The sequence below is a fragment of the Haliotis asinina genome, chromosome 14 (genome assembly GCF_037392515.1).
Source record: "Haliotis asinina isolate JCU_RB_2024 chromosome 14, JCU_Hal_asi_v2, whole genome shotgun sequence".
NCBI lineage: Eukaryota > Metazoa > Mollusca > Gastropoda > Lepetellida > Haliotidae > Haliotis > Haliotis asinina.
The window spans coordinates 16,711,869-16,734,418 of NC_090293.1; the positions used below are offsets into that span (position 1 = coordinate 16,711,869).

At 39.5% G+C, this 22,550-nt stretch overlaps 1 protein-coding gene across 1 annotated transcript; it reads left to right on the forward strand.

The window, feature by feature from the left end:
• The first annotated feature begins 517 nt into the window (after positions 1-517).
• Positions 518-18,094, forward strand: LOC137261444 (trans-1,2-dihydrobenzene-1,2-diol dehydrogenase-like). The gene is made up of 8 exons (XM_067799192.1): positions 518-659; positions 2,836-2,949; positions 4,748-4,859; positions 8,690-8,853; positions 9,741-9,990; positions 10,846-10,973; positions 15,670-15,820; positions 17,098-18,094. Exons 2-8 carry the CDS (start codon positions 2,860-2,862, stop codon positions 17,196-17,198), a joined length of 996 nt encoding a protein of 331 aa, XP_067655293.1. The 5' UTR covers positions 518-659; positions 2,836-2,859; the 3' UTR covers positions 17,199-18,094.
• The last annotated feature ends 4,456 nt before the right edge of the window (positions 18,095-22,550 follow it).

Here is a 22,550-nt window from a genome sequence, read left to right on the forward strand (position 1 = left end):
CATCATTAGTTCATATGAATAAACTCTTATTCTAGCCAAGGCCTACATCGAGTTAATACGGCGCACCTTGGTATAGTGCGAACTCGTCTAGTTATATGCAGGACTACGATATCATATCTGTCCACGAAAAAGATTGCCGTCTGCGGCAAACAAGCACTCATAAGTAACAAGCACTCATTCATGACCGCCCACGCATACTGCTGCTGTGAAGAAATAACATGGATTTTTTATGGTCTGTGACTCTGTGTGTTCTATTCATAGTAACAAATCTCATTAAGTTCCATAAACTTTTTGAGCGCTGCAAGAAAGTTTGACGGTATATTTTTTCACTCATGAAATTGATATTGACTTTGGGGGAGAGACTGAAGACAACAGTGATTAGCACATTGAATGGAAAAATAAATAAAGTGTTCATAATTTGAACGTGTGTCCAGAAAAAACTTAAATATTGCTATTTCGTTCAGTTGTCACTGCATGACTGCGAGTGATCATGCAGAAAGTTCATAGATGAAGGGAGGTAACTCCTACATAACAAACGTATCGAGTGACTGATGCCGCATTTCTGGACTCGACACGAAAGAGGTTTTCTGAAAGATAGACGACAGACTGCCAACGCAGTGCAACTGATATAACATCATCACCACTACAAACATTTATTGGTAACATACTGGTTAGAACTTTCACGCATCGTCTAGTAGATATACACCATTTTATAAGATGAAATCTGAAACACAGTGGATGCAACATCCGAATGGTGAATATCTACGAGATGACGACGGTCGTAAACGCACAGTGAATTGTACCTAAAAATTATGTACCTAGTGTGTGTCAACGATTTTGTGCAAATTAGATTTTATGTTTACAATTTTATGGAGTCACAGTGTGTAGGAAGACGATTTGTGTCACTAATTTTGTACATGACAGGGGGTGGGTGGGGAGTTTGTCACTTGCCTTGAACTTGAAATTTTTGGGGATGTAGTGGGGTCATTGAAGATGTTCAAAGAGGAAAAAAGAACGAAAAAAAAGAGCAAAAAATGATCGTCCTCCTTCTCCTCCTCCTTCTCATCATCATCATCATCATCATCATCATCATCATCATGATGGGCGGATCCTGCCATTTGAAAAAGGGGGGCATTGCACTTTTGTTCAGATCTTCAGTGGGGGTGGGTGGGTATTGATTGAGAATCAGAACTTGACCTTGGAAAAAAAGAGGGGATTACAAACCGCACAAATCGCACTGATCATCATTTCTGTAAATATGTTCATTTGAGAGACAAGCTGTTAACCTTCTCACCCCATTGATTGTCATTCATGGCTAAGGACAACAATTGCTTGTACTTGGTGGTGCATTAATTACTATTAACAGTACACTGATGTACGCTAAACTGCTACTTAGTCTGAATGTACATAATGTATATAGTAACCATGCAGGGTTGAAGGTTGCTGGGGGTGGGGTGGGGGGGCGCAGCTGATATTACACCCTTTCATCGTGGATAGTGCCTCGCTACGAAATTAACTTCGGCCCTGGTAACAAATCAACATATTTTAATTGAAAAGGATCCTCAGTCAGATTGGAAATCTGATGTAATCTAGACTGGCTTCATTTAGGGATTTTGCTCTGTAGGGAGGGCTAGGCAGTAGAGAAAATAATGTGGTTCAGGGATTGTGAGACAGACTGATGCCTGCATACATGAACTCTGAGATATATTAGGAATAGTTGCTTTCTTTGTGGTTGAATAATGTTTAATATTAGTACTATCACAGATCGGAACAACAGAAATTGACATGACACACTGTAACTATGCTGGGAATCGAACCTGGGTCTTCAGCACGATGATCAAATTGTCTAACCACTAGGATATCCCATCTTCCTCAGCAATGGTGAAATTTATTAGAGTGTCCTCAGGGACACAGAAAAGATCCAAATACTTTTCGTAAAAATTTCAGTCAAGTAACAATTGATTATCTACTAGCTTGGTTATGGCATTATTTGCAATTTAAATACTGTTTTAAATAATGTGATGATCATGATACACAATGCGATAATAGTAACTGAATGACAGCTATTTTACAGCATAGTATTAACAATGTTGCAGCCTGGGATTTACCCTCTACAATACTGGGAACAAAAGGCTGCTAGTGTGAGGTGAACTCGTTTATTCTCCAGTTGGTAGATATATGTTGATATCAGTGGACACTCCTGTGGGTGACACGGGAGTGTTGTAACAGGCAATCCACCTGTTGCATACCACTGGATTGTGATAACTTGTGTGTTCAGTATCTGGTTTTGCTGTGCATAACAGGGAGGGGTGACAAGTGATGAGCACTGGGGTGAGGGTGACAAGTGCTGTATAAGTGAAAATGGCTCATGACCTAATATTTGAAATGAGCCAGTCCCAATCAACCATGTGATCGTTACAAATCATGTAACTGACAGAAAGATAGAATAACCTGTTTGCCCTATGACCTTGTAATGGAATGATCCAAAACAATCAGAGACCTGCATTAAACACCTAAAATACTACTTGCTGACAACTACTCATTGTGAACACAATGAATGTTGACCCAAAACAATGCAGATGCATATACATTGTGACAAAAGTAACTCATGAATATAACTGCTTATTACAATAATGATGTTTAAGCTTCTGGGTCCCACATTCTGTAGTCTTGGAACCTAAAAATTACGAGTGTGAGTCCAGGGGACCCTCAAATACAGGACTCAAGGAAAATCCCTGCTTAAACTTAAATTAGTGGAATGTGGGGAATGTGGTTGAATGTAACTGAAATTAGCCAGGTAATATTATTTTTCTCATACTTCTTTTAAACTTGAAGTTTGCAGGTAAAAGACACATCACCATGGCAACCAGATGGGGAATCTTGAGTGCTGGGGTGATATCCCATGACTTCACTTCAGCTCTTGTCAGTCAAAGCCCAGAGGAGCATCAGGTATATAGTCAAGCATGTATACCTGAATACTGTACTGCTGAATTCATAACAGTATAGCCATATTAGGGGGATAAAGAAAGCATTTGATATGATGGAATTTTTTTTGGTTGGTTTGTTTGTTGTTTCACACTGCACTCAGCAATATTCCAGCTATATCACAGCGGTGTGTAAATAATCAAGTCTAGGCCAGACAGTTCAGTGATCAACAGCATGAGCATTGATCTGAGAAGTTGGGATATAATAGCATGTAACTAACCACATTAGCGAGCATCATCTGGTAAGTTGTGTTTTACAATGTTGTCAGTTACTGAACTAGGTCAAACATTTTTGTATTTTTTATTTGATGAAACATATTAAGCCATAATAAACAAAAATGTAAAAACAGCCTGTGAAAAGAAAAACATCTAGTTTTCCCTGACTTTAGTTTGTATGTTATCAGCTGTTATTTTCCTGACCAAAGGTAGCATTCTGTTGTTACACCATATCCACGTGATTACTAAGTGTGACATTAAACTCCATTTCACCTCACTGCATGATGTCATATGACAATGGAATTGCACATTTCTGCAACAAAGATAACAGTACATTCTACACTTTTTTTAAAAAAAATGTAAATGTTGGTCATGTTGTGATTCCCTGTTTATTCCAGACCAATTTTATTTCTTGTTTTACTGATGTTTGCCATCAAAAAACGTAAAGGCAGTACAGAAAATAAACTTTAAAAAATAAAATCACCTGTCAATGTAATATTCCTTCTGAGTAATAGAGTATTTTTACTTTGGGCAAATTATGAAGCATATAATAAGGGGCAAAAAGGAATCTGAATCATACTTTGGTGTAAATTCACATTTTTAGCCAGTAAAAACATTAGGGAGTAGGGAACACATTTTGAAGATGAAAAAAAATCAACAGTCAAAGTAACGTTTCTTTTACATAATAATGTATAATTGGTCTGGCCTTCAGGTAGGTGAAAATAACTTCCATTGCAGGGAAAGTACCTTTCAAAATTTCCCACTAGATCACAGGACTATGATAAATGGTCCTGTTGGTGCCTCAGTGTTCCAAATAAGATTTGTACGTTTACATCAATACAAAACTCACTGGCCACCAGGACCACTGCAAACATATCATTTAATGGTTCAGATGAATTTGTACTAGTCAGGGACCACAGGGCCAGTGTAAATTTCACATACTGCATCGGTTGTAGAGGCAACTGTATAGGTTAGATGGTGAGGTTTAATTTATGCCCAACAGTTGCCCTAGAAGGTGACTATGCTTGTCGTAAGAGGCGACTAACGGGATCGGGTGGTCAGGCTCGCTGACTTGGTTGACACATGTCATTGGTTCCCAATTGTGCAGACCGATGCTCATATTGTTGATCACTGGATTGTCTGGTCCAGACTCAATTATTTACAGACCGCTGCCACATAGCTGGAATATTGCTGAGTGAGGCGTAAAACTAAACCCACTCACTATGCCCAACAGGTTGAATTGATGCTCAGGATGTTGATCACTGGTTGTTCTGTAGCCATTCTTGTCTGCTTGTAGGGTTTTGGTGTGTTATAACCAAGAAAAGTAAACAGTCTCAGTTGATGGTTGTTTCAACTGAATTTGATAATTAATAGGTCACATCAAAATAGCTTGATAAATGCCAAGTGCATGTATCAGCAAACGATTCAACTGTGTGTCTGCTCACTTAAGCACAGCTTTGACAACAAACATACATGCAAATTATGTACGTGCCTAAGTGCATTGTTCGGCTACAAGCCTGAAACATCGTGAATGTGCTCTCTAACAGGTTGTAGCAGTAGCTGCCCGATCAGCTGACAGAGCCAAGGAATTTGCAGACAAGTTTGGGATAAAGTCATCATATGGAAGCTATGAAGACCTGGTGAAAGACCCTGATGTTGGTGAGTGAGTGAGTCGCTGAGTGAGTGAGTCAGTAAGACAGGCAGTCAGTTAGTAAGTCAGTTGGCAAATCTGTCAGTCAGTCAGTCAGTAAAACAGTCAGTCAGCAAGACAGTCAGTAGGCAAGTCAGACAGTCAGTCAGTCAGTCAGTAGGACAGTCGGCATGTCTGTCCATCAGTCAGTAAGACAGTCTGTCAGTAAGTCTGTTGGCAAGTCTGTCAGTCAGTCAGTCAGTCAGTAAGACAGTCTGTCAGTCAGTCAGTCAGTACGTCAGCTAGCAAGTCTGTCAGTCAGTTAGACAGTCAGTCAGCAAGACAGTTAGTTGGCAAGACAGCCAGTCGGACAGTCAGTCAGTCAGTCAGTTGGTAAGGCAGTCAGTTAGTAAGACAGGGAGTTGGCAAGTCATTCAGTCAGTCAGCAAGACAGTTGGCAAGTCAGTCAGTCAGTAAGACAGTCTGTCTGTCAGTGAGATAGTCAGTCAGCAAGACAGTTTGTTGGCAAGACAGACAGCATGACAGCCAGTCAGTCAGTCAGTCAGTTGGCAGGTCAGTCAGTCAGTCAGTGAGACAGTCAGTCAGTTCGTAAGACAGTCTGTCAGTAAGTCAATCAGTAAGGCAGTCAGTCAGCAAGACAGTCAGTTGGCAAGACAGTCAGTCAGTCATTCAGTCAGTCAGTAAGTAAGAGAAAGAATGATCACTGATCTGTCAAGACTCGATTATTCACAGACCACTGCCATATACATGTAGCTGGAATATTGCTGATTGCGGCATAAAACTAAACTAACTCACTGACTCAATCAGACCACAAGATGAAGTTCTGTCAGGTACCTCTCTTCTTGCAATTTGTTGTTTCAAAATGTATCCAAATTGCTTTGTTAACTCACTCACTCCTAATTCATTGTCTGTGTCATCACTGTCTACGTTCAAATCAATAAGGACAGGCTTGACTGTCGTTCACTGAAGGATGTTTTTCTGTCAGTACTATTGTCTTAACATGGTTGGTAAAAATCTGCCACAAATCATGGTGACAACTCCAACAATTTCCTCATCATTTGAACTTTAGATAGTTGTCAAGTTTTGAGATATCTTTTTGAGATAGTGTAAACAATGCTACAAAAATGGTCATTGCCTTGTATTTTCTCATCTCAACTCTCATCAAAAGGCTGATATAAAACATCAACTAAGGTAACAACTAGTTGAGATTTCAAGCTTTAAAGATATAACCGATCCAGTAGCATCATATACAGAGGGGAAAGTCGGAAAAACTACCGCTTTCTTATTTTGTCAAAGTCCAAACAACGCTAATAAGAAGCAGACTAATTATGCAATTGGCCTCACACCTAGATCAGAATTGAACAGTAGGATAGGTTATTATTTCAAATCATAACCTGAACTCAGTCTGCATTATTGAGGCCTCGGAAATGTGTAGTATGTCAGTTATTTTGTGCATGAGAATGTGCAGGCTCTATATAACACAATAATCCCATGCACCTGGTATACGGGTGTATGCACTTCGCAATCACATGCTGCAATCGCTGTATCTGCAACACGGAATGCAACACAGAGAAGTAGCTTTATAACATCATTAAATACTTTCGTCTTGAAAAAGACAGAGGGAGACCATTTGTTATCTATGATAGGTTGTACTATAGGGCCAGCTGTGCTATGGGCTTGTCATATAAGCAGGTATATGGGGTTGCAAAGAAATGTACAGTGGTGGTTGTCTCAAAACCAATAACCAATAATAAGCCAGGTAGGACACACAAACTGGACAGTTTTGATAAAAGTGTTATTCGACAAGCTGTCCTGAAGTTGTATAAACAGAAAATACCACCAACCTGTGCCAAAATACAAGAGGAAATATGAGACACCATAAACATGTTATGTCCAACATTAGCCGTTGCACTAGTCGAAATGGGGTATACAAAACACAGGGATGATAGACATGTCTTCAGAGAACAATATTCCATTGTGTCCATGCGGGCATTGTATCTAGGGTCCATCGAGGAATATCAAAACCAAAGTTTTCGTATGTGGCTACCATCAGATAACATTGCCGTAAGGAAAGGGCAAGCGTCTGGTCATCCTTCATGCAAGCACTTCTGACAAGGGATTGATAGAGGGGTGTGATCTTGTATTCGAGGCAAAGCGCACAGATGGGGATTATCACAATGAAATGTATGGTGAGGTATTCTTGGTTTTAACACCAACTGTTGCCCTGCCTACACAAACCCAGCCATCATTATTATGGAGTTACTATAATACACAGGTTCCTGGTACCATTACTCCCACCATGAGTAGCCTTAAAGCACAGGAATATCTTACTTCCTGTAATGTGCCTTACAAACAATCGGAAACCAAGGTGCAGTTGTTACAGAAGAAAGCAAAACAAAAAACCAGTCCAGTACGTCACCGATGACCTGGCTCTTTGACATGGTCACTTTGTCCTCCGTTCATCAGTCAGGCACTGTGAGCTCCTCTGGGCTAACTGCAAAGGGTTCATATCCAGAAACAACACGGCATTCAAACTATCTGATGTCAAGGATCTCATCTATGCCTCCTTTGTTAGAATTACCCCAGATGTGTGGCAAAAGGCTGAAGGTCATGTGCTGAAAATCGACGGGGACTATAGCTGATCAGACAGTGTTACAACAAAACTGCCCTCGTCATCATCCATCTGGATGATTCAAGTACCGATGATGACACCTAGCATTCCAAGTCGACACTACATCTGAAGTCGTCACCATAATGTAGTTTGACCAGCACACTATGATACGTGAACACATCAGTTCTTTTCCTGTCATTAATCTTTAAGTAAATGTAATATATACCAGCACAACAAAAAACAATGGAAATACATGTAATTCAAAACTAAACAAAGCATTACATTTTGACACTGCTACACTTATCTATAACATGTCAGCAGTATAACGCTGTTTTACAGTTCACCATGCACTCATACTGTCATCTCCTGAAATGTTTATGTGCCCATGGTGTTTGGTATTCTCGGACAATGATCAACTGCCTTATGAGATGACCCCTTCCCATGCAATGCATGAAAACCTCTGTGACTCGGCTCATGTTATGGTCTGTTTCATACAAGCATGTACATTGCTGATTTTTTTCTAAGTTTTCCAATTTTTTAAGGAAAAAAATGAAACACTTTCCTATATATATTATTTTAGAATGAGCTCCCCAGACCAGTTTTGTAGCATTGTTTACATTATTAAGACACTGGTATCTAGCATTGCATAATCTCCAGATCCTGCTGTTTCAAAGTGTCAAATCTGATATGTTTAACACTTTGACTGCTTCATGAATATACTCGTACTATCGTACTAACAACTACTTTCAGTAATGTCACCATATGGTACATAAACCTCTTCAACTGTAATACCTTTCATCCATTGATTCTTCTTGTCCATAATGTGTATATTTAACTTACTTGATTACGTTCTTACCATTTTACATCTAAATGTCACATTTACTGCACTAAACAAGTTGTCTTCGTCCTTAAGTCCAATGATGTTATGATATATTTTAATGGGGATGGGGAGTGAGTAAATGAGAGGGTCAGTCAACATTTTTTCACTCATTCACTTGAGGGGAGAGAAAGGGTGTGTCAGTGTTTGTGTGTAAGAAATATGCTTAAGATAATGGGAAGATGGGTAGGGATGATTTTGTACATGACATTCAAGGTGTATATACATTTTAGGAGGGTAGTCATTCACATTGTGCATGCTTCTCCACAAAAATCATCACCCCCCTAACCATTAATTATGTAGTGTCTTTAAGTTAAAGTGGTGAATTTCATATGTTCTGCTTCTTTCAGACATTGTTTACATTGGCTCCATCCATCCAGAGCACTATAAGATGTGTCTGCTGTGTCTTGGTGCTGGCAAAAATGTCTTGTGTGAGAAACCGTTGACCTTGACCTCTGTACAGACCCAGGAAGTGTTAAGGACAGCTAAAGAAAAGAAGCTCTTTTTTATGGAAGTAAGTTTTCTCTCACAGTCTCTGAACTGCATTATTATCCCCTGCTGCGTGCTTAGCATGAAGCGGGGAAATATAGTATTAGGCTCAGTCCATTTGTCCATATGTGCGTTCGGATTGGAATATCTTAAGAACCGTTGTCTAGATTCTTTACATATTTGGTATTGGGGTTTATTGCAGTAAAAGAAAGGTCTCAGCCAGGATTGGTGACCTTGACCTTGACCTCAAAGTCACAAGAGAAATATTTCAAGAACCGTTCACTGGATTTTCTTCATATTCAACACTAAGCTTTATCTAGGGATGATACAGAGTTCAGTCCACTTTGGTGACCTTCAGTTAATTTTCAAGGTCGCCCGTCTATACGTGTGTACGGATTGGAATATCTTAAGAACCATTGACTAGATGCTTTTCATATTTGGTATCTAGGTTTATCCAGAGACCATATAATATTATATGGTCTCTGGTTTATCACAGTGAAAGAAAGGTCTCAGTCATGTTTGGAGACCTTGACCTTCATCTCAAGGTCACAAGGGGACTTTGGCATTTGTCAGCAAGATATCTTAAGAATTGTTCATTTCAAGTTTGATTTGATAAAGTGCTGGGGGGAATTATTTCACCTTAGTGACAATGCTTGTTTTCCCTACTGCCAAGCTCTTTGTGCAGTGAAAATGCCCTAAATGAAACGAGTCTAGAATTCTTGTCAGTCACTGAACTACATTATTTTGACTGCTGACTTGATCTACTTGCAGTGCCAAAGCCATTATTTAAAAAGTCTAAATTTTGATGCACCCATTTTCAGTTTTAATGGGATTATTTGTTACTATGAAGTTTATGTGTTGTCAGTGACTAAGCATTGATTAGTGACATGACCATGCTTATGTTCGAAACAGGGCTTTTGGAGTCGATTCTTTCCAGTTTATGAGAAAGTACGAGAAGAACTGTCTTCCAACTCCATTGGTGATGTAATACTGATGCAGAGTTCCTTCTGCATCAACATCTACAACAAAGCCCGCATCAACGAGAAGAAGCTGGGTGGTGGCGGACTGATGGATATCGGCTGTTACTGTGTCATGATGGCGGACATGATCTTCAAGGAAAGACCTGAGAAGGTCATCGCGGAAGGAGAGGTCACTGAGGATGGTGAGTGATAACACCTTTCTGTTATCTGGTGTTATTCAGTTTCTTTCAGAGGTAATGTTTGCTAGTAGGTGAGAATAACAAGAAAAGTCATCAGGTAGTCCAGAGTTTAGGGTTAGTGAGTTTAGTTTTACACTGATAATATTCCAGCAGTATCATGTCAGGGACATTAGAAATGGGCTTCAAACATTGTACCCATGTGGGGAATTGAACTGTGGTCTTTGGCATGATGAGTGAATGTTTAACCATGAGACTGCCCCAGAGTTCAGAAACTGATAATACAGATCCGTCCTTAATCATATTTTTGTCTTCTTGCTAATGTGTTTATGATCAGGAAGGGGCCAGTCCACCTCCAGTGTTTAGAAACAATAATATGGGCAAGGGCTGTTACAGGTACCTGGGTACTAGAATCCGATTCGAGTACTGCTGGAATCGAGTCCTATTTCTAGGAATCAAATACTCGGAAAGGGAGTGAACTCTGTCATTATGAGGGCAGATAATACTTTGTCTTTATCATAATTAACGTAGCACACATTTACATTATTGGTATTGTCAGATTCATGGAGCTTATTGTTAACAACTGTAATTTATCTGCGCATATGCAGTGAGTAGTCAAGTTACGGTAACAGTGGGAATGAAAATTGTTTAGTTTTAATTGTGAATGTAAGTAATGGTGTTATGCTTTGTATCTGTTAAGAGACGTAAATTCAATGTCATGAGATATTCACAAAGTTGACAGATGTGCTGTATTCCTTACATTTCAGGGTACTCAATTCCTATTTGGGTAAGTACATGAGGGTACATAGACTTTAGAAACTAATAATACTGGCCTGTCCCCTTTCGCTTCTGTTGTTTCAGGAGTAGACGCAGGAGGCGCCATCACTCTGAGGTTCAGCAGGAGCCGTATCGCCAGTATTGTGTATCACACAAAGACCCAGAGCAGCTCCAACTCACTGCTAATATGTGGAACCAAAGGCTGTATCAAAGTGGGTGTTGTGTCTACATCATTATTAGGGATGTTCATCGAACTATCGTTTGATTGCAGTTGTTGAGTAGTCGATAGCAATATTCAGCGGTAGAATTTAACACTAATGATGCGTCGATAGTATGTGTGAATATCGATGTTAATTATTGAAGTAGTACATGTATACCATACCGTATGGTTGACAATCATGGATAAACAAACCGACCAATACATGGGGAGCAGCTGGTCACAACCTACTTACTGACATAAAAATGGGCTGTTTATTATCTGAGTATGGGACTCTCATGAAGAATACAAAACTAGATTGTCAGCGACCTCCGGGAATCTGATTGGTTAATAATGCAAACTACAACTTCACGTGGGTGAGTGTTTTTTGTACACAATGGTGTTAGCCAGTCAGATCCCTGGACCTATTTTTGATGACCTAGTTTTGTATACTTCCGGCACAGCAACTCGGTCTTTGGCGATTTAATAAAAAACAACAAGTGCATCCCCTCGAAAGGCCTGTGTACATGCCTCCCACACACATCAGAAATGTGGACAGAAGCTTCTGATACTCATGGGACTTTTAAAATACGATATATTCAATGATGACTGCGTAATTGTTCTGTTTTTGATCACGTCACCGTGATTTGGTGATGCACCTTTATAGGTTATATAGTAAGGGGGTTGGATAGTAAACCGGGACTTAGTTTATCGATTTTTCGGACCCATGGTGGGCGTCTGTGTCTCACCTATTATTGGCATTTATTACCCTTATGGTGAAACATAACCAGTGTCATATCCCTCATAAGTGCACATGTTCATGTATCACTTTTGCTGAGCAGCCATTGTTTCTGTGTTTCATCGTCTGTGATGTCATTAAACAGTTGAACAAGGCATCGATGAGCGGGATCATCACACGTGTTTACTATGTTTTACAGCACAAATGTACTTAAATAAAGTGCAACATATGTCATATTTGGGATTTCACTTTCTTAGTAGAAAAAAGTGGCTGATAAAGAAATTACGACACTCAAGCAAGTGGGTGATGCAGACCTTCCTACATGGTGTATTTTGGCTATTTTGTATGATTTTTCTATTTTTAAGTATGTTTATGTGCCCACAAAGCATATTGTAAGTCAGTTGAGTTAAATTGTTAAAAAATAATTTCATTCCACAGTGAGGTTCGACTTTTAGTATTAACCATCATTGAGAATGCCCTTGTCTGTTCTTCCCATATTGTTTATCAGTGCCATCAACATGCATACCTCAGTCCTACAGATATATTCCGATTGCTTACGAATGGCAGCAGCTTGGCTGACCAAGCCATTGATGAAACCACGGATTTGAAAGTGCTTCTATCAAAAGTTTATCGACAAATACACTTCCATCCCCGGAATAAGCAGGTCAACTAAAGGAGCCAAGTATGCGTATTTTACATATTGTCGTGTAGACGTTAATATTGTGAATTTGAGAGGAGCCAGATTATATTCCTAAGGAGATTGTACACTTTTGCACCTCAAAATACACTTTTTATCCATCATGAATAGACTTTGAAGGCAAGACTGGCATAGGCAAGTTTGGAATTATATAGTATAAGTTGTATGGCACACTTGCTCATGTAATAATCTCTGTTTATATATACCTGTGTCACATGAAATGTTCAGACTCTGTGGTCCCATATTTGAATAAAAGATGACGTTGAAATAACCTTGCAAGTGTATATTCTGTACCTGATTCTTCATTCTGTTTAATGCAGTTATATTTTACCATTAGAATTCATGTATACTTTGGGGACATATTATTGGCAGGAATTATTAAGACAGAATGAGAGAAAGAGAGATTCATTGATTATGTTTATAACATAGTTGGAGAGAGGTGTTAATGAATTGACTTACTGTATTATTATCCCCCTGGAATGTACAGGTCCGTCCGTCCATCCGTCCATAATCATTTTGTTTCCGGAGCATAAATCAGAAACCGTTCAATATTTTTAGACCAAACTTGATAGATATAGTAATCTCAGCCTGTGGTTGTGCCTTTTGCTATTTACAGATTTTTTGCATTTATATTTTTTTTGTTTTTCCATGGAACATTTTGGTGTTAGTCTTATGGTGGGGTGGGCTTCGTTTCCGGAGCAGACCTCAAAAACCGTTCGATATTTTTCTGCAAAACGTGGTAGATATATCAATCAGAACCTAAAATGGTGCCTTTTGCTATTTACAGGTTTTTGTGATTTATTATTTTCTTGGTTTCCATGGAAATGTTTCAGACATAGTCTCAAAAGTCAGAGGTGTGTTTCATTTACGGAGCAGAACTCAAAAACCGTTCAATATTTTTCCGCAAAACTTGGTAGATTTATCAGTCAGAACCTGAAGTGGTGCCTTTTGCCATGTACAGGATCTTGTGATGTATTTTTTTCTCTGTTTCCATGGAAGCGTTTCGTAATTAGTCTCAAAAGTGAGAGGCGGGTTTTGTTTCCGGAGCAGAACTCAAAAACTTCTTAATATCTGTCAGTGTTACTTGGTAGATATGTGTGGCAGACCCCAAACTGGTGCCTTTTGCTATTTACATGTTTTTCTGATTTATTATTTTCTTCGTTTCTATGGAAACATTTTGGACTTAGTTTCAAAATGGAGTGATGGGCTTCATTTCTGGAGCAGAACTCAAAAACCGTTGAATATTTTTCTGCAAAACTTGGTAAATATATCAGTCGGAACCTAAAGTGGTGCCTTTTGCTACTTACAGGTTTTTGCGATTTATTATTTTATCGGTTTCCATGGAAACGTTTCGGACGAAGTGAGAGGTGTGTTCCGTTTCCGGAGCAGAACTCAAAAACTTCCTAGTATATGTCAGTAAAACTTGGTAGATATGTGTGGCAGACCCCAAAGTGGTGCCTTTTGCTATTTACAGGTTTTTAGGATGTATTATTTTCTCGGTTCCATGAACACGTTGCAGACTTCGTTTCCGGAGCCTAACTCGAAAACCATTTCATATCTTTCAAAAGAATGTTTCAGATATACAAGACAGATCTTGAAATGGTGACTTTTTCTGATTACAGATATATGGCATTTATATACTGAACATCATTGAAAACGCACCACCCCTAAAATTGTGGATTTCTAAGAGCAGAAGTGAGCAATCTATGTAAATTTTACATATTTGTGTAGACCAATGTTTGATAAAGAAAAGAAGCAAAAAACAATCAAGCAAAACAGTGAAGATTTAATGCAGCTGACAATGAAATAAAGATGGGGTCAAAATGGAAAGTCAGTAGCGTGTATGACCCCCGTTAGCAGCAACACAAGCTGTGCAACGTCTCCTCATTGAACGGATAAGTCTCTGAATAAAGTCCTGAGGCACTGCATTCCACTCTTGCTGCAAGGCATTGTCGAGTTCCCCAAGGTTGTTGATCTGCGGACGACGTGCGAGGCGTTGGCCGATGTAATCCCACAAGTGTTCGATGGGTGACAAATCTGGTGACAATGCAGGCCAATGAAGTAGAGGAATGTTGTTGTTAGCCAGATACTGTATCGAAACACGTGCAGTGTGGGCTCGTGCATTGTCATGTTGAAATGTGTGCAGATCTTGATGCTGGTGAAAGAAGGGAACGACGTTGTTCTGAAGAATGTTGTCACGGTAGTAAACGGCATTCACTCTGCCACGACAAACAATCAGAGCGGTTCTGTGGTGATAACTTATCCCTCCCCACACCATAATGCTGCCAGCACCCCACCGATCGGTTTGCACAACACAATCCTGATGATAACGTTCACCCCGTCGACGCCATACCCGTAGACGCCCGTCAGCATTTCGCAAGTGAAAACGCGACTCGTCGGAGAACACCACACCATGCCAACGTCGTAACAACCACACACGATGCTGTTCAGCCCATTGTCGGCGTTCACGGCGATGCCTGTCAGTCAGGATGGGTCCAACGTAAGGGCGTCGACAGCGTAACCCTGCCGCACGGAGACGGCGTCGGGCGGTGGAAGCGCTGATCAAACCACGTCGACCCTGGACAGCATTGGCGGTTCTGGCAGCGGGCAAGGTTTGATCCCGAATATGGCGCCGTACAATGTCTCGATCTTGATGAGGGGTGGTAACACGTGCCTGACCTGGGCGTTGCCGGTCCCTGCTGGTTCCTGTTTGTTGGTATCTGTTAGCAAGCCTCAGAATGGTCGAATGATGACACCCAAATCGTCGTGCAATGTTTCTGCTTGAAGCGCCGACCTGCAACATACCCAAGGCCTGTTCTCGTTCCTCTGGTGACAATCTTGGCATGGTGAAAAAACTTTACTTACGAAAGTACTGCGAAAATGAGAACAGTTTTGTGCCGAAGGTCATTTATACCCCTGAACAGCATGCTTTCTGCATGCAATTTGTGCCCTTCGTGTGTTATGTGCATGAATTTTGTTGTTTTCATGTGATGTGTTCGATGATGTGTTCGAACGATCCGTTTTTTACTGTAGAGCGTTATTTACGATCTAGTGTGTTATTATCAAAATTCCCACCATTAATTTTCCATTTCCAAAAGATTCTATTGCCTTATTTCAAAATTTACAGGTGGTGCGTTTTCAATGATGTTCAGTATATTTTTAATGAATTCTGACTTGGTCTAAAAACACAATAAGTAACTGTCAGATGATTTGTCCTTTCAAATATGTAGAGGCCAGAGGGATATGTCATCTTCTGATGACTCTTGTTATCTATAGGTGGAGGATCCGTTCTGGTGCCCTACAAAGATGACAACACCGTCAGGGGTGTTTGAGTTCCCAGTTCCTGAATGTAAAGAAAAGATGAACTTCTCTAACAGTGAGGGCTTTCAGTACGAGCAGAGATGTGTTAGAGAATGTCTCAAGAAAGGTTTGTTTGTTTGTTTGTTTTGCACAACTGCAGCTGGAGTTATTTCTTGAGTCATTTAATTCCATGCTCATTTCGGCCATTTTAGGCTAGACCAGTTATATTTCTTGTTTTGTGGATTTTTGTCCCCAGAAAACCTAAGACAGGAGGGAAAATGAAATTGAAAATAGAAAATCACCTGTCAAAGTAATATTCCTGTAAATTGTGTGGGAGCAAGACTTTATGAGACAAAGCCATAATGGTTTTTTGTGCCCAGTGCAAGGGTGAACCATGTGCGTGGTTGTAATCAAGATTTATCAATTCATTTTGAATAATAGAGTATTTTTTACTTTTGGCAATTTATAAAGTGTATATTATGGGGCAAACATCAATGTGAAACAAATTTTGGTGTATGTTCACATTTTTAGCCAATTTAAACATTAGGATTTTATTTTTTGAGCAGGGAAATGAATTTATTATTTTTTATCTTATTCTTGAAACAATGTGACCCGGCAGATCTATAAAACAAGACATAAAATTGATCTGACCTAATGATTTTTTGTGAATAATGGAATCGGGATTAGACAATCAAGTGGTTGATGTAATGAGACTCTGTCCACCCATTTGAAATACAATGACATTGACATTGACCAGTCCTTTAAGTCGCCTCTGACGACAAGCAAAGTCAACTCATGTGTTTGTCCTTTTGTAGATTAACACGGCGTAGAAAATTAACATTGAGACCCGAAGATGACTGAAAACCACTTGGACCCTCAATTGACAATTTGACATCAGGTGTATCACTCAGTTGGGAAACGATGGTTTGAATGAAATATGTAGCAGAGTCTAACCCCCTGATACTGTTAGTCGCCTCCTACTATAAATATTCGCTTAATCGGGTTAATTCTAAACCTCAATCTGAACTTAAAATAACATGACATGTCACCCAAATCAGTTGAGGGCTACTGAAGACTGATTCTAACTTGTAGAAGATAGGGCTGGTGGGTTATCCTAGTGGTTGAAGATTACGGGTTTGCTGAAGACCCAGGTTCAGTTCCCAACTTGTGTAAAAAGTGTGATGCCCATTTCTGATGTCCTCCACAATGATGTTGCTGGAATATTGCTGAATGTGGCGTAAAACTCACTTGTACAAGGTATGTGACATAACATGATGGTGTGGCCTGTCCCTATTCCAGTGCTGATGCCAGCAGTATGTCATACACAAAATAGGCTGAATGTAAATAATAAACTGCGCTCTTAGAGAAAAACAACAAGAATGATAATCCATGCTTGTGTTTCAGGTGAACTTGAGTGTCCCCTGATGAACCATGCAAGCTCTGAGAACATCATCTACATCATGGAGACAGCACTTCAGCAGATGAGTGTACAGTACAATGCTTAAGCAGATGAGAGGACTGCTGTATGGTGCTTAAGCAGATGAGAGTACTGTAGTATTGTGCTTAAGCAGATGAAAAACCTGCTGTATGGTGCTTAAGCAGATGAGAGTACTGTAGTATTGTGCTTAAGCAGATAAGAGGACTGCAGTATGGTGCTTAAACAGATGAGAGTACCATAGTATTGTGCTTAAGCAGCTGGGCGTACAGTATAGTAGTGTGACGATTCATTGATAAAAGTGCATGAAATAAGCCAGAATGGGAGCAAGGCATTGTGGCTGGAAACTTCAAAATTCTACCAGCCCATAAAGGATTTAACCAGACCTGACAGCAAGATATGTTGTCGTGCCGGTCTTGGGCGTTCCGATGGACCTTATTGCATACACTCTTGATACGTGTCAGTGCATCAATCCACAGACTGCTGATACAGTGAATCGATACAGAATTTTGCATTATTTGTATATCCCGATATGGTTCTTTAAATGGGCCATGATACCTGGATGCTTTACTTTGAATATTGCCAAATAGCAATATCTGTCAAGAAATTCTTTTGTTAAGAACTGTGTCGAACATAGTGCTTGCATTTTATGAACACTCACAAAGTCTGTGTATGAATTTAACTTTCTCATTTCTGAACGAACATTGAAAAAGGCGGGCAGAATTTGATGAAATACTTTGTTTTGATCTAAAGTATTTTGATCTAAGCTGTTTTATAGCTGGTGTTGGAATTAAAGATTTTAGTATCGTATTGCCAGCGTTGTATTGGAATTCGTATTGCAGCTTCAGTGCTTAAAGAAGGTGTTACTCCCTGTGTGTAAAAGTATGTTATATACACACTCTCTTGTATATGGACAGGAGGCCTTTTGTACAATAAACCTTTTTTACCTTTGATCTTGATAAAAAATTTAGTATCTTTGTTAGTATCGTGATGTGTTGTATCACAGGTTGTATGGCAATACCACATCTACTATATAGTGCTTAAGCAGATGGTGTACAGAATGGTTCTTAAGCACATGGGACTAAAGCATGGTGCTGGAACAGAAGAAGCAGAGAATAGTGTTAGAGCATAACAGGATAATCTATATCAGTGCAACTAATAGGGGATTGCAGAAAAAAAGTCCTCATGAAAATAAGTCCTCGGTTTTACCAGGAAAAAAGCACTCCTGAAAAAGCCCTGTTATTTTAAAATAATAAAAACCTATTTTTCATCAAATTTGAGGTAAATTCTTTTAGAAAACATCGATAACTCACATACATGGACTATCAACTAGATAAATTGATCTTTTGTTTTTTTAATGACATGTATAAAACATGAAGTTCTGACGTGAGTATCAATCTACACAAATGGGAACCGATGACGTGTCAACCAAGTCAGCGATCCTAACCACCCGATCTCATTCATTTGTCTCTTAATGAGCAAAGTAACTGGATCGCCGTTGCAGTATACCCTGTGACTTCAACGAATTTAATCTACGGGTGTAGTCATGTACCCTTGTGTGTTGCAGTGTACCCAGAAGCTGCAGTGAATTTAACCTACCGTTGTAGTCATATGACCAAGGGAATACGCTCTGATGTACACTCTTGTGTTACAGGTTACCCAGAAGCTATGTACAAGGGATGTATCTGACCATCATGGTCTACCCTTGTGCGTTTTTGAAACGTGGGTGATATGTATAAGCACCATGTATGCCTCTTCCAGGGTAATACGTAAGGCTAGGAGTAAAACTGCTACGAGGAGCGTACATCAGACCCTAATACCCGACGGAGAACTCTGAACCATACAATGTATTTATCTTACCGTCATGTTAAATGGACAAAAATCATTTTAATGTTTTTGAAGATCTCTACTCACTATATACATGTAAACAAAATGGCATCTGCCTCTCGACTGGCTTTTTAAAATCGGTGAAAAACATTCTGACATGCACAAAACTGCTAGAAAAATGGTTAATTGTGTTTAAGTTGGGCGTGCAAACTAGTCATTGTATAAATAGTTTAAATAAGACGTCTTTAGTGAAATAAATGAGTACACAGTGAACACAAAAACACCCGGGACTAAATTTCTGAAGCTCTTTTAGCGCTGAGATCGACGTAAATGCGATATATGAACATTCACTTACGATTATCTTAGCGCTAAGAGGACATCGAAAATCTAGGCCCTCATCGAAAGGTTTTCGAAATCCGGACACTGCATGCGTCATATTATGACGTCATACGCTTGTAAGCGATGCAGCTTCTAGGCGGAGTGTTTGGCAGTTACCATGGCAGCGGGTAATATGTTTTCCAGTTGTCACCTTCCTGGGAAGGGTGACACGGAAACTTGTTAACACGTAATTGACCAATGAAATTATAATATTTTACATTTTGATTCTCTCACAACAATAACTCGTTGAAACAACGTCACCATAACCGTGACACGAGGCAATAGTAAACTTGAAAGGTTCCCAGAAAAAGAAAAACATACATGAAACGCTCGCAAAAGTTTGTACCACGTGACCTATGAAACAGCTGATAAAACAAAGGAACGTGTCTAACTCATGTCACAGGGAGAAGTCGTTTTCTGACGATATCTTTGACGTTCTGAATGTTGCATTTTTCAATAATAAAAATAATACTTTATTCGCCCGATATGGAATACAACATCAGCCGCTGTGACATGTAGAACAGTAAATAGTACATATAATATTATGAGAATCACAACAACAACACAGTATTTACATAAGGGGACTATGATATGACATACATAACATATATTATATACAGCAGCATCGGCATTGATAACTGGTATAACAAATGTACAGTTGGGTACATGTCATGATGTAGATTCTATAATTTAAGCATTAAAAAAATAGCACAGGTTTTGAAAGAAAACTTGATAAATATAACATTGAGATAAAAACCCGATGCCGAAGCTACCTTTAAAATGCAGAAGGTAGTAAAAGAACGGGACGTAAAATGCGTACCTAAGAGTTAGAGTTTCCAAAGAGACTCCTTATAATTTGCTGACTTGATTAATCATTTTGGACTATTTGGTTTTTTTTTATTTTGTAGTGAAAGGAAACCAAACCTTTTATAATATAAAAGGGATTGACATAAAAGGAGTTGAGTATCCGTAAAAAGTACAACCTCTGGCATTTGTTTTGTAGATTCTGTCAGTGACCGCAGTAAAACTGAGCTTTTCATCAATGGTGGTATATTTGTATTCTGGGACAACGTCGATGCTGCAATTATCAACCAAAACAGGTATAAACCTGGCTTTCTACATTCGAAAGTCTATGACCATTTCCCTTGTTTTCTTCGTGTTAAGAACTAGGAAGTTGTCATGAAGTTACAAAACTTATTAGGTACTAATCCACCTAAGGCAGCATCATCGGCAAATTTTACCTTTAGCGTTTGCTTCAGATCACTTCTGCAGCCATTAGTATACATTGTAAACCAAAAGTCACTGTGTTCTGTAATCTGATTGGTTGAAAAACATGATCAAATGGTATTAGATTCCCGGAAACTGCAAGACTATTCACTGCGTATTGACCTCGCAAACAATTGTTTTGTTGTGTCATGAACAGTGGTGACGTCATTCAAATCATATTGTGACGTAAAGTTAGAATGACGTCACAAATGAGCAACTCCAGATGCTACCATGGGAACCAGCTGAAACGGCCAGCTGATGACATTTCACTGCTGTACCCCTGCTCGATGTAAAAGAGTGCAGACAGTAAAACCCCTTCGGTTTACTTTTTTGTTTACAAAAAATTTCCGGGTGTTATTGAGTATTTGAAGCACGGGAATGCATTTGGAACCGAATGTAAATTGGATTGGGAAAAGTACTCATCCTTGCGGAGCACCTGCATTTAAGACACGTATTTTAAAGTACGTCGAAATGACTCGCACATGTTGTAGACGGTTGGTTAATAAGGCCTTTATCCAAAGGGAAATATGAGGATAAACATTCACATTACATAGTTTCTGTAGCTTCAGATGAGGTTGTTTAGTATTAAAAGTCGGGCTAAAATTCACAAGTAAAACACGGTCAAACGTTTTCAGAGAATCAAGATGTTTCGTGATAGCATGTAGTAGGGTCAGTGTGACATCCTCAACACCTCTCCTAGCCTTGTATGTAAATTTTAGTGGATCGATGTTATGATTGACTTACACTGAAGACGTCGGAGAAAGAGTGTAATTCGTTCAAAGACTCGGTTGACCGTTCAAGATCGACAAAACACTAAACACGTCATCAAGGCCAAGTTCGCTCAGTTCTGAAGGCTCGTTCCCTTCAACATGCAAAACTCTTGTATCCCCCGGCGTTGACCCATACTCATTTTTGCGGACGGTGCTGTGGATAGACTTGTTAGGGGTGGAGGTGGTGTTAGGTGACTGACGAGGATGCATAGCGTGGACTCGCGAGGCAAACAGCATGCGTCCTATATGCATATATGCATATATATATATATATATATATAATGACAACAGCTGTACATCCAAATTACATTACAAGTTAAGCCCTCGGTTGAAATTCCAGTTCAGAGTTCAGCGGGTTGGCTTTAGCACACAGGGAATGTATTCACATTTCTGCGAGTTAGTTTTAACCCACTTTGAGCTGAGTCAGTTTTAACCCACTTTGAGCTGAGTCAGTTTTAACCCACTTTGAGCTGAGTCAGTTTTAACCGACTTTGAGCTGAGTCAGTTTTAACCCACTTTGAGGTGTGTTGGTTTTAATCTACTTTAGGCTTAGTTGGTTGTAACCCACTTTGAGCTGACTTGGCTTTTACCCACTTTGAGCTGAGTGTTGATTTTAACCCACTTTAGGCTTAGTTGGTTGTAACACAATTTGAGCTGATTTGGATTTTACCCACTTTGAGCTGAATTGCTTTAACCTACTTAAAGCTGAGTTAGTTTACCAAGAGGTTTACAACTTACACACCATGAACCGAAGCGAGATCGTTTCAATGTATTTTGATCTATTGGTTTTTACCCACTATGAACTATACATCTAGTGATGAATCAGTGGGTACGTGTTCACCGAGGTTACTATATGTCAGTCATATTTGACTCCCTGCACATGCTGCACCCAATCTAACGCTATATCCAGGGCCGATGGTTTGCACTCATATACGATGCAAAATGTTTCCTGTATACAGGACAATGTTCCGAACAACACTAATAGTTAACTAATAAATGAAAAAGCACCAAAGAACGTCACAGCCAAACATAACAATAAATACGTGGGTCATGCAGCCTTTTTCTACAAATAAAAATCATATAAGCTGAAGTGTTCATTCTCTACAGTCATTGGAGTAAATAAACGTCAGTTCCGGTTGATATGTTTCATATGTTTGACAAGGATCAAATACACACGGGCA

Excerpts from the sequence above, each read along its gene's own strand:
- LOC137261444 (XM_067799192.1), top strand. The coding sequence starts at position 2,860 with ATGGCAACCAGATGGGGAATCTTGAGTGCTGGGGTGATATCCCATGAC. Across the intron at positions 8,854-9,740 it reads AGAAGCTCTTTTTTATGGAA|GGCTTTTGGAGTCGATTCTT; the intron begins GTAAGTTTTCTC and ends TGTTCGAAACAG. Across the intron at positions 9,991-10,845 it reads AGGAGAGGTCACTGAGGATG|GAGTAGACGCAGGAGGCGCC; the intron begins GTGAGTGATAAC and ends CTGTTGTTTCAG.